Raw genomic sequence first — 13225 nt, forward strand, 5'->3', positions numbered from 1 at the left:
CAAGTCAATAGTCACACAATGTCCCCTTTTGGGCACACAGTTATGTTACACAACCTATCTAAACATAAAATATGAAAGAGACACCAAAACCACCTTGATGACTGATGTTCAATTAAGTAATCTTTAATATAATTTGGACACCACTGCACAGTTAACTTCAGAGGTACTACACCAGCAATTAAAGCATAAGAGCAGAAGCATCAGCATAATTTCAGCCTCATAAAGGAAGAATGGACCATGATCAGACACGATCAGTTACAAAGTATCATAGCTGCCAAAAACGAAAAACTGCAACTAGTCTAGAGCACTGTTAGAAAGCAGCATACTCAATCTGAGCAAAGCCAAAGCAGAGGGCAAATCAAGTCTGGACATGAAGATTTTTCCATATGCTTTCTTGGTAAACTGTAATTTTTTCAAAAATTCTCCTCAGCCATCTACAACTCCTGCTCTAGGATAAAAAATCAACCATAAAATACCTAGCTCAATATGTCTGTGAGCAGAAGCTAATACTAAGGTTTTCATTTCCTTTAGCTATTTTTTTTTCTCTTCACAGCTATTCAGTGGCTCACAGTATGCTAACTTTCTCAGAATGAGCTGTAGACTTAAGCACTCTTCTCACACATGGCTTACACCTCACTCACTTAATTCCTCTGCTTTCTCTAATGCTGGTTCTTATATTCCCTTGAGCTGTCCTACAAATCACATCCACCTGACATGGGAAAAAAAGAGAAAACAATGGGAATTCCAGTGAACACTCCTTCCATTCTGTGGTCCTCATTCAAGAACAGCATCAGCTCTTTTCATTTTTTCCTCCCCTCTTGCTTCCCAGACTCTGAGGTCATCTGTCCACAGTCTATTTTCAGCATCCAGCTACTTTACTTCCAAGGCACACAAAGGCATCCTTACTAGTCTTTAAGGAAAAAAAAAAAAAAAAAAAAAAAAGTCGCCATCTTCTCTTTGTATTCTGCACACTTTTCTCTTTCTGTCTACTCAAGCTAGATTCTGTTCTGTTTGACTTCTTTCACCTACCTGACCCAGCACAGGAAGATGGAACCCTGAACAAGTTTTCCACACCCTGGTCTTTCCTCCTTCGCTTAAGTTTTTTGCAATTAACATTCTACAAATTATTGTCAATTCAACCAATCATGTTTGCTCCCTTTGTCATTTCTTCACCTCCACTCACACACTATCCCCACCTGTCCCTACTCCAGGGCTACATGTGAAACAATACCTTCACCCAATAGGCTCTAATCATCCCCTCATTCAGAGCATTAAAAAACACTTCTGCATTTCCTTCTATCGCAGTCGTAACTCTCACACCCAGCTTGAGATCAAATATTCTCTCCATCCCAGAACTGCGCCAAAGCAAGTTCATGAAAACTAGACCACCCTTGTCAAATGCAAACTCCCCTCATGTACACGTACAGCCTATGCTGTACAGAGACCCCAAAACTTGTAAAGAAGTAGAACTAGTGCACAACACAGCTACATTGTCAATGTGCCCACTGCTGCAGCTATAACTGCCTATATTGTTCAGGGACTCCCTCTAACTTTTCTCGTGCAAGGCTTTATATCTGATAGTTCCAAGCATCCCTGTCTGTGATACTCTATATTTTATCAGTGTAAAATTCCCTGATCATCTTTGCAAAGCAACGAGTCTGTAACTACAACAGATGGCAAAGCATATGTAACAAACGATGATGACAGCTAATGAGCATCTCCCACACACCTACCCTCCTTTCCTAGTTATGACTTAAAAAATATAAGACAGCTACTATGGATTACCAGTGTTATCACTCTTTCTTCATCACTGTATATTTTAAGGCGCTAACTACGAAAAATAATAATAATAGGATGTATAAGAATGAAGATAACTGGGAAAACCATGCCTAACAACATTCTTTATTGAGAGATGTCTCTTCCTGCAAGGAGACACGAGCAGCAAAACAAAGGATCAGTGGCAGCACCTTTAGATAGGCTTGCGGGGAGCTCAGAAAACTGGGAATGAACTAGTCAAATTCTAATCAGGACTCTCTTTCTCTTGATTTGGACCCCCTCTGAATCCTGTCATCAAAATCCCAAAGTAAATTATATTATCAGAAGTAGAGCTCTGATCACTTTGCTTCAAAGCTACACACTTTCAGTACCAAAGTGAAAAATGAAGTTGAATGCTCTCTCGGTTAAACAATGGGACTGGGCACTACTGTAATCACAACCTGTCAGAAGAGTTTAAGATTTAAGGAGAAGCACAGTCTCCTCACTCAGATGAGCAAGTCTTCTCCTTAACTATACTTTTTTATTTGCATTTTGTCTATGTTTTTCTTTGATTTTTTCCTGGGGGGAGGGGGTGGGAGGGAGGAAGAGGGGGGAGTATGAAAAGACAAAGGTTACCTTCCCCCAGACTGTAGCGGATTCGTACATCCCACGCATACATTGTTTCCTTGTTCTCAAATCCCAGCATCACAACTTGAGAGAGGCAGATGATTGCAAGCGTGTGATTCAAGCCCTCATAGGAGAGCCCAGGATCCAAGCCACAGATGTCTTCTAAGGTCATGCTGCTCCTCTCCTTATGCCCTTTCGCTCGCTCAGATTTATCCTTGTACACCAGCATGAGCAAACAGTCTAAAAGAAGCAAAACTGTCAGAGATGATGAGGCAGAACAGAACACAACACATTCCTTAGTACCCTGCTTCAATACAAAAGTGCTTTAGACAATTACAAGGTCAGTCTGATCAAGTCAATGCAAGACCTGTTTCCTTTTCCCACCCCTGCCCAGGTAGTTTGCAGTCCTCGTTTTCAGGGAGCAGACACCAAAGGCATGTTTCAAGGGTAATCTTCAGGCTCAGAAAAAGGAAGGCAAGTAAAAAGTCTTCCCAATTGTTTTTACGTTACAAAACACCAGTGGTTTTTCATATCGTCTCCTAAGTCTGGACGGGACCCACTCATTAATGCTGAACATTGGGAGTTATAGTATGACAGCTTTTCATGTTACGAACACCAAGGACTGAGAGGCTATTGTCAGCTATATTTCCATTAGAACATACTGAACCACAAATGAAATTCTTACAGTAGTTCACAGATTACTCAACTACTAAATGGTGAGCGGGCTGCACTGCCAGAGACTGTGTCAGCTCAGGTTTCCTAGTTAAATGTTACACAGTAGTCAATGCTAAATAATCATTATGTGCCACACCTTTATTTTTATTTTTTTTTCATATTCACATGTGTCACCATTTGTTTTTAACCCCTTCTTAGAGGTGTTAATTACATAGCAACTGTGTAATCAAAGAAAGTAATTCAAGCATCACGGTGCCCTGGGAAAAGCACATTCCACAAGCAAACCCAAAAGACAAGAAAAAATTGAGAGCCCTCTTCAACCTTTTGCAGATGATAACAAGAGCATTCATCTTCCCCCAAGTCCCCTTCCTATTGCACAGCACTCAATTATAGCTGAAATTAACAGTAAATACCCAAGCTGCAGCATCCAGAGCTGCTGCTGACCTGCATACCACAAAGGAGGAAGCTCCCTGTGCACCATTTTATGAATGTTGGGGTGTGGTGCCCTGAGCCCTGGCAAGGTGCCCTGTGTCGCTCAGCTGGGCAAATCTCCAAAGAGGTGAAAAATGACTGAAAGACTGAAGCATCTGCTAACCCATGCGGAGCTCTGCGCACGCTTCCAATTGTTTTCTTGCACCTGTTAGCAAAAACAGCTGCAAGCCCGATATTTACACATTCTGCGATACAGTTGTGTGTCTGAAGGAAGAGCTACTGTGGTTTACAGACCAAGTAAAGCAAATCACTGGTTGTTTTCTGGTAGACCTGTCTACTTTTACTAGAACAGTATTTTTGGGGAATAAGCTATGGTGTCAGTAAGTGTTCAAAGAAGCCTCCTCATTTTCCCCTTATGTTTGGAATCCAGACCCATACTTACATGTCTCAATACTAACTTTTAGGATGTACAGATGCCTGTTTGTAGATAGAAGTTTAACAGATGCAGCCAAGATGTCTCTAAAATACTAACATATACCTGTAACAACCCACGCACCAGGGAGGTAGGTCTGAAGAGCTTCAGTTAGTAAAGAAACATCCGCTTTACTAGCAACAGCCTAGAAAAGGCTCCATAATCCATACTGAAACGATGCAGGTCCCCATTTTCTGAGTGCAGACAACAATTAACTCTAGAAATAATATTTTGGGGGCCAAACGCTTTCCCAATGAGAAAGAGACAGGAAAACCTGAAACTTACTTTTCCCTCTTCAACAGAAAATCATCAACTCTGAATAACGTTTTCAATTTTTCCCTTCAAAAACGTGGAAGAGAAGTTTTTAATCCGAGATGTCAGTTTATTTTTAAATCAAAACGATGCTTTATGTCAAAACACGGATCGAAAATAACTACAGAGCTCACCACGCCAGCCTTTTACAGCCACCCTGAAGAAATAACATGCGCTTTAAACCACAACCACGCAACTACGCTCTGACAGGCCACCTTTCTCAAACGGGTTTTATTCAGCACCTGCCCCGAAACGCCCGGATCGGAGGGCGGTTTTGGGGTAGTTTCAGGAAAAACGGACGGTTTCTTGCAGGACGTCTCCCGGCCTCACACACAGGGCGCCGGGACCGTCCCTGAGGGGGCTGCGGGCTCTGAGGGGGGCACTGCGACCCCTGAGGGGGGACTGCGAGCCCTGAGGGCCCTCGGGGGGACTGAGGCCCCTGAGGGGACTGCGCTGAGGGAGAAACCGGGGAGGAACACGGGGGTGAAAAGCGAAGCCTCGTCCCGGGGGCTTTCTTATTTCGATACCCGTCGGGCTATTTCTGGCCGCCTGGCTGGCTGCCAGCTGAGCCCGTAATTTGCGTGTGCGCGTGTGTCCCCCAAAAAAAGGAAAAAGAGCAACGGCGGAGGGCCGCGGAGGTCTCCCGCAGCCGACAGGGCTCGAGGGGAGCCCCGCAGACCCCACACCGCGTCCCCCAACCCGTCGTCGGGCGGAACAGGGAGGGAGGGCAGCGGCACCCCGGGGCCCCCCCACGCCGCCCGGCTCTTACCTGCCACCGGGGAGGGCTTGCGCAGCACCAGCCACCTACTCTTCCACTGCAACGAGAGGCGAAAAGGACAGGGTTAGGCAGGGCCGGAGGAGGGGAGAGCGGGCTCGCTCCCCCGCCGGCGGGACGCGGGGGGCGTCGGTCGGGGCCCCCCGTCCCGAAGGGGCGCCGCGAGCGGGGAACCTTTTTTCCATCTCTCAACTTGACGTGACCCTCCACCACCGCGGAATCCGTCATCTTCAGTCATGATTCCGGACAGCTGCGCCCGGCTGGCTGCTCCCTCCCCGCGCTCCGGCCGAGGGGTCACTTTCAAAATAGCTTCGGGAGGTCCCCGCACGGGCACACGGAGCGCGGCGGGCGGGCGAGCGGCCAGCGCCGCCCGGCCCTCCCCGGCGCCCCCCGCCCCAGAGGGCTGAGGGGAAAAGGGGCAAAAGGGGTCCCGGGGAGCTCCCCGCTGGTGCTTTATCAAACTATTTTATCGTGTTGTGCGCTTGTGGCGTGGTTTTGTTTTGGTTTGGTGGTGTTTTGTTTTTTTTTTAATTATTATTATTTATTTTATTTTATTTTCTTCAGGGTTTCAGCACCGCAGCGCGGCAGCCCCGCTCCGCCCGCCCCCTCCGATCCCCTCCAGCCACGACCCCAGGCCGCCGCCGCCCCCCCGTGCCGGGGATCCGCTCCGGGCTTTGCAGCTGACCGCGCGGCCAGCCCCATGCCCGGCACGGCCGAGGGCCCGCAGGAAAACCCGGACCGGATTTTGGCCGCCCCCCTGTACAACGGAGCGGGGCCTGGCGCTGACACATCCCCGGCCTCGCAGCATCCCTGTAGCGCCCCAATTCTGCTTCCAAAAAGTGCAATTACCACTCCCCTTGGCTCCCAGAAGACATACAGCCAACCACCCCGGATAAAAATACTCTTTTTTTTTTTTTTTTTTTTTTTTTTTTCCCCTTTGCAATGCAACTGTCACGAGATAACAGCCCACTTATACCAAGCCCAGAGCTGCTACAATTAATAGAATAAGATGTGTTAATGATGTCCTTAGATTTATTTCAACGAGCGATGGACTAATTAGAGTCCATTATTCTAAAAATACTCCTACTGCATCTTATTTGATGGTAATTAGTCCTTCAGCTATTTTTTTAAATGGCACCACAGCACATTTTTCTTTCAATAGCATAATAGAAGGGTTTTTTAGATGTTTGCAGTTATTTCTTCTCTCTGAATCGGTCAGTTTGCATGGAATAACATATAATTTAATAAAACCATCTTTAAGCATGCTTCATAATGAATTAGGGATGTGTTCGTTCAACTGGTTTTGCATTCCAATTCAATTTCAAGCTAAACGTTAGAGGAAAAATTATCAGAAAAACTTCCTCTAGTAAATTTTAGCCATATTTCAACCTAAGTGATAAGCATTTACGTAGAGGAGGAGAAACTGGGGGAAAGTTTCCATGGGGAAATGCTCAACAGAAAGGCCAGTGGCAGAAATTGCTGGAGTACCCATAGGAATATGACCGATGTTCTCAGGGGTGTGACATGTCAGGCACGGACCTCTTGCTAAACTGAAGTATTTGCTTGCCACCCAGGCTGGTGCTCACCACCCCTAGTCGGAGGTTGTGGATTTAGTGCAGGGCTAGTCACCATACAGCAGAACCTCAAATCAGGAAATTTAGTTCCACCAGATTATGCAGTGACAACAAAAAAGCAGGCTGCTTTGAAAACCAAAAATTCAATTTTAGTGAATTTGAAGTATGACAATTGACTGAAGATTTATCATTTAGACCTTTGAGGGCAGAAAAGAGAGAGTTCCACTTATGAACATTCAATATATTTTTTAAAAATGCATATATTTTTTATGTTACTGTCGCTTCATAGTGGTAATAATCATGCATTTTTGAAAACAGAATTTAAAAGCTCTATACAAATTGCCAGAAACACCAGTGTAACACCTTTCCTGACAAATAGCCACCCTTTTTACAGCAAGAGAAGACTGAGAGAATATGTATAACACACATCCAGCAGTTTAAATCATGCTCAGTGTGGATGGATATTAATTTCAACATGAAAGTGAAGTCACAGAACAGATATGGATGTTCAGAATGGCATAAGCTTTGTGTTGAAACCTGTTCCAAATGAATCACTTCCAAAGAAGAGTAAATAGTTCCTTCGTGCTCATTTAGTACTTGTCTTTCATCAGCAGGTACAGTTAGTCTTGTTAAACAGTCACATTTGTTTCACAGTGTTAAGCAAGCCAGACTTGTACTGTAAATGGCCAGGAAGGCAAACCCAGACAACAATAGCCTTCAGATTGTTTTGGAATCAAGAGCTAAAGACTTTGATCTTAGCATTCGCAGTATTTATAGCTGAAAATCTTACCTAAGTTTTGTGACTCAAGTTTCTTCACTCTTACATCTGTCTACTGGAAATTTTCCGCGATACTTACATAAACTGGGAGCACCACCAGCTGGAAATGATTCTTATGCAGAGCTTTTCAGATGCCTTCTGGCACAGAGAAGTGTTATTTCTTTTTTCTACCAGCTCTCAACCTGTTGAACAACCTACACAGTGATTCAAAGATTTAATTGTAACTATATACACAACAGACTAAGTCCAAGAAACAGAGGGTAAATATTTTTATTTAATAGTTTATATCACTTATCCAAATTAGCATTGTTTTTATCTTTGTAGTTACTTGAAATCAGCTTTTAGTTATTTTTCCTTTCAAAGTTTGTTCTAGCTGCAGAAATCATTCACTAAGAAACCCATGAAGACACCACCAGTAAACACACATATGAGTACCCAAGCACCAGTTTACATTTCTATATTGTAAAGAATATAGCTTTTTTTGAACATTTAAGAGAATTTTAAAATGTTTGCTATCAGAGAAGAAAAACATTTACATCAATACTCCAAAACTTATATATCTGACATGGCTAAAGATGTCTGTATTAAGAAAGTTGTAATTTTCTGTTCTTCTTTATGAGATTCAACTGTTTTATACTCAATCATTTCCTGCCTCGTTGCTAACACAGCTGGCTATACAGGCCCTAACCACTTGTATATTGTAATAATTTATTTAATTGTTCTTATAATAATTCCATAGACCATGTCAGCAGCACATGGACTTTATGATTATCACCAGCCTCCCAAGGAAAATACCAAGCAGCTCCCACAGCCAGGCAGTTTAAAACTCTGCTAACAACCCTCCTGAATTATCTGAACAGTTAAATAACTTGTTAGTACAAAACCTAAGACATCTCCAAAACATTGTCAAATTTAAGAAATATTTAGTCATTTATCACCCAAGGAGAAGTATTTCTACTGCTATCCTCAGGGTGAGGAGCAGCTGATGGTCTGCAAAAGGCCCTAATGTTTTGGTCTGCAATCAGGTGCACTGACTTTCAACATTTTTCAGCAAAAAACTTGTGCTTTCAGCAGGTGTTCCATTAAACTTTGCTGGAAAATTGCACAGCAAACTCAGCAGAGCTCTGAAGCATGTTCCTGATGTCTATGTCAGCAGAACACAGAAATGTGCTTACATATTTTGTTGAATCAAAATCTAAATCCTCTGTTTTCTGCCCAGAGCTGGTTTCCTGTAGCTAGCTGAGGAGCCACTTCACCTGTATTGCTCTGCTGGTTTCTCTCAACCTGCACTTAAAGAAATCACTTCTGAAGGAAAGGGAATTTATTTTTTGATGCTCCTCCTTTTTATTTTGTTAAAACATCTGAGAATACAGAGACAACATTGTTACAGATTGGTTGGAGGAATGACAGCTCCACCAGAAACTTCCAAATTACTCTTTCCACCTAATCCACCAAGCAGATAAACAGTTGTAGATTTCGGTACACTCTGTCTTGACATGTTTGTTTTATTAAGCTAATAAAGACAGTCTTATATGTTGAGCTATCCATGGCCCTAAAATTGCAGCTCAAAGTTGCTGGTATCAGAGGGATTAGGTCTGTTTTAGGTGGTCTGTTTGGAATTTCTAAGAATTACCAGGAGAGTTTTCATAATACAATAAAATATTTATGCCACTTTAATGAAACCAAAAGATTCCAGGACCACACTTGAAATGTTATCACATTTAAAATGTTCAACTAGTTTTTCGGGGGGATATTTTCTCATTAATCCAGTTCACATAGTTTGTCACTCGTGTATACACTCCAGGTTTGTTGACTCTGCCACAGCCATCTCCCCAGCTGATAACTCCGTAAAGGTAAGAGATTTCATTTTTCTCGCAGGCCAAAGGTCCACCAGAATCTCCCTGTGTTAAAAGTAAGGAAAGATTAAATAATTTGACAGAAAAGAGTTGGAAAAAAAGATTATTTTGGGAAAGTTCCAAACTGAAAGCGTTTGCATATGAGATTTAGTTTTAAAAAATTAATATGGAAGCATTTGTCTGCTGAAATTTTATTGTAGAAAACTTTTTTTAAAAATCATACCTCTTATATAATGGCTTTTTTAAATTTCACATTAAAAAGAAATATCAAAATGTCATATTTTGTTTGAAAGATTTTCTGAAATTCTTCTGGATTCAGACATCTACTGAAGCGCATGATTAATTGGGGTCCCCTTCAGTAGGAGTAAGCAAGTTTTTAAGCTTTATACTGCATTGCATTATAGGCTCTGCACAGATTACATAGCCCATAGAAGGTCTGGAGAGTTTCTTAAAACAGTTTATTATAGCCATCAGAGATCGTTGCACACATACACATAATTTTCCATACGACTGCACAATGCTATAATTTTGTGGTGTACACCCAGTTTTGTATCTATTGAATTTAATGCTACTGAGCATTACCTTGTCATTAAAGCCATAAACTGAAAATAAGGCCAAACTAATGTCTGATGACATGCTACAGTAAGGATGAATTGGGAACACTTCTACTTATTTAAAACCTTGCAAATATTCAGGGAAGGGGGTGCTTTTATTATTATTGTTCCTCTGAGAGTGACTTCCTACAGAAATGGAAACGTTTGAAATGAAACGAAAATGCATGACTGGTAAAAGGAGCCACATCTCAGACATCTGGAGCTAAGGATAAATCATTTTTTCCTGTTTAAAAAGAAAATCCTTGAGATTTGCTTTCTAAACAGGAATGCTTTTGAGACCAAAGTAAGTAGGAAAATTGTATTGCCTTCCTACTAGGAGATTTCTTTGATAAATCAGGGACATCTATCTGAGATTAATTTACTTCTCAGAAACTTGCATGTGTCTCCACAACTTAGCTCATCAATTGCAATTTCAGTACCCGTGCACTGATTTAAAAAAAATATAAAGTTTCCAAGAAAATAGCAGAACACACTGTCTACTTGACATTTCTTGGTCTTTAAATATTTTTATACATTACAGATGGTTTATAGATAATTTCATAAGAATATGTTAAGAAAACTCAGGGGTCAGCTACATTTGTTGTGATATTAAGAGGTCTAAACTGTTTTTCCTTAGACCACACTACAAGTTGTCCAACAGGGAAAAAATGAATTGTTGATTCACTAATAATGATGTCATGATTAAAAAAAACCTCTCATCTCTCACCACAACAATTCTGAAACCTTTTTCAGAGCCAAAGTGTGTCATAATTCAAAAGGAGACACAAAGTAGTACAGATTTGAGGTCCTTCCATGAAGGATGGAAGTCATGAAACAGTTTCCAATGGATAGATATCCTACACCATTAAAGCCCTTCCACTCTAATAACCTCAGGACATACCTCCTCCAAACTTCACCACTGCTCCCACCTCTTACCCAAGTATTCTTGTTTCATTCAAGCAAGAGGGCTGGGGATTTGGCTTGCCAGTGCATACCTGCCAGCATACCTGCCAACACAGTGCCATCCCTCAGACAGGAGCTGAAGGACCTCCTCTCCAGTGTATAACTACTAGCTTTTATGAAGGTAGGAGGAATATAGAACTTGACATTGAACAGGTTAAAAAATGTGGGAGCAAACCGTGCAGTCACATAAATATCTTTTCTTTAGGAACTTTTCTTTTCTTTTTTTTTTTTTTTTAGGAACCTTTCTTTTCTTTAGGAACACTGTAATGTCAAAAGCAAGCACTGTAACACTGCAACATTTCTTCCAATAATATACATTTATATTCTTCGCTTGGAGGTGACTCACAACATTACCTGACAAGCATCAGATTTGCTGTCAAAGTAGCCAGCACAGAACATATTTTCACTTATTTCTGTTCCATAAATTTCAGGGCTTCTGCACTTCTCCTCAGAAATAATTGGAATCAGTGTTTCTTGCAGGACATCCGAGTAACCAGAAATATCTTTAAAAAATTCCCAAACAGGGAAAAAAAAAAAAAGTATTTTTTATAAAATGTGAAGAGCATAACATGGAATCACAATGCAAGATACAATGTATAAACACATTTAACACATCTCAGTTGTGAACCTCTTTAAAAGATACTAATTATTCTAGTGATCAGATTACTTTCTGCTTCTACAGTCAGGTTCCCTGCCCTTTAAAACAGCAGTATTTCAAGTCCAGACATTGACCCACTTTGGGTTCTCTTATTTCTTAGAGACATGGGAACATTTCCCCAGCGCTCCTCTTTCCAGGTGTAATATTAAATCATAAATTATCCAAGGATCCATTACCTCTTTTTGCCTTTAAATTGCACAGTTAGATCAGGATGACATTTGCTCATTCTGTCTTTTACCAAAATGAGGCAGCCAGCTCTCTCATCCTTCTCATCTATCTGCATAGGTCTCTGCTATCTCCACATCAAGGCAACATGGCCAAGATTTATGATCCTGAAATTCCTTATCTCAAAGGATGGGAGAGAAGCAGTATTTCCTTCTGCTCACCTTTCTTAAATTATATTTAAGCATTTCTTAGCCTAAAGTCCCTCAGGCCCTCTCTAGTAGATGTTTCCTAAGTTTTCTGCCTGGTGAAGGTAAAGACCTCCTCCATCATAGACTAGTAAGTTGGCTGTGTTTGCTTTGCAGTCTTTGATATCTACCTTGAGAAACCAGGAGTCGGATTCACTTGACAGTTGCTGGCCCCTACAGCTAAACTGCTTGCTCCAAGCTCCCCTCGTTGTCCATGGAGGTCTAGCTAGAGAACAATTTATCCTAAATAGATACAAATATTTGGTCATGGGAATCATGTTCCAAATTCCAGGGACTACAAAGGAAGTTCAGGATAACTATTTTCAGATGTAAATGCTGTAAATATCCAAAGGCCAGTAAAATGAATCCCAAAATAAGTCCCTTGGAAAATATTTTACAAAACCATCAGCTGTGTAGCACATCCTTGAGCATTATATTTAGTTATCACCAGGGTTTTCCACAGGTACCAACTTTGTCATTTCACTCACTCTCGTGCCTGTGTCCCCATCCAGAAATCTGACATTTGAACTGTTCGGGGAAAATGGTGTCACTGTCCGGCAGGCAGATGGGCTGAACAAACTGAGACTTGACGGCACAACGCTGGCCATTCTTCTTCAGCTTAATCAAAGCTGCAGAACAGAAAATACACCAGGAATAAAGTGACTGTTCCCTTTCTTTAATGGGATTGGCAGCAATGGGTCTCAGATAAAACTTTAATTATCCCCTAAGCCTCTCTTAATTAAGATATTTCAATCAAAGACAGACAGACTCATCTCAACAGCACCTGATTTCACACTAAATTGAAGGCTGAAATATTCAGCTACTCCCCTTGTGGGAATATTTATTTTATGCTGCACTCACTGAGCAGATTTTGCTTCACTGCCTTTGTAGAGAAGAGGGAAGATAGAAAATACACATGCTCCTCCCACCCCGAAGTTAAATAACAGTGACATATCCACAACTTTCAGCTGAAATAAGTGGGATGTGCAAGTGCTCGCTGCTTCTGCAAGTCTGGCCACCTGCCTCATTCCAATTTGATTTAAAAAAAAATAATTACTGCGAGAGCCAGTGTATTTCATGTTCCTTGTTATCACTGAGTTCAGCAAAATTCAAGTTCTCAAAAATCAAGGAAAAGAAAATCAAGCTATTTCAAAACCAAGCTTCTGAAAGCTATCAAGAGTTACACAGCCTACACAACCTTTAGTCTCCCCCCATGAGGCTGAAAACAGTGTAAATATGGAGCTGTGCAGCATCATGAACTCAGGAGTGAACAGAGATGTCAAAAGTAGCAGAAACTTCACTTCCCCTGTAGCAAACCTCCTGTGTTTAGCAGTAGGGCAAGCGA

At 41.7% G+C, this 13225-nt stretch overlaps 2 protein-coding genes across 4 annotated transcripts in view; both read right to left on the reverse strand.

Annotated features, from left to right (window-relative positions):
• DOK7 (docking protein 7) overlaps positions 1 to 5342 on the reverse strand; it is a 64677-nt gene extending 59335 nt beyond the window's left edge. For all 3 annotated transcript variants that reach the window (XM_084286346.1, XM_084286345.1, XM_084286347.1), the window contains exons 1-3: positions 5223 to 5342; positions 5043 to 5088; positions 2392 to 2622 (exon numbers count right to left, since the gene is read on the reverse strand). In XM_084286346.1, coding sequence (XP_084142472.1) covers positions 2392 to 2622; positions 5043 to 5088; positions 5223 to 5276 — 331 coding nt within the window. In that variant the 5' untranslated portion in view covers positions 5277 to 5342. The remainder of the gene's footprint in view (positions 1 to 2391; positions 2623 to 5042; positions 5089 to 5222) is intronic.
• A 3788-nt stretch (positions 5343 to 9130) lies between these two features.
• HGFAC (HGF activator) overlaps positions 9131 to 13225 on the reverse strand; it is a gene marked incomplete at both ends in the record, with an annotated part of 41097 nt that continues 37002 nt past the window's right edge. Inside the window, 3 exons of the mRNA XM_084285657.1 lie at positions 9131 to 9301; positions 11167 to 11315; positions 12369 to 12509. Of these exons, the coding sequence (XP_084141783.1) occupies positions 9131 to 9301; positions 11167 to 11315; positions 12369 to 12509 (461 nt within the window). The remainder of the gene's footprint in view (positions 9302 to 11166; positions 11316 to 12368; positions 12510 to 13225) is intronic.

This window comes from Netta rufina, assembly GCF_964035555.1.
Source record: "Netta rufina genome assembly, chromosome: 4".
Classification (NCBI taxonomy): domain Eukaryota; kingdom Metazoa; phylum Chordata; class Aves; order Anseriformes; family Anatidae; genus Netta; species Netta rufina.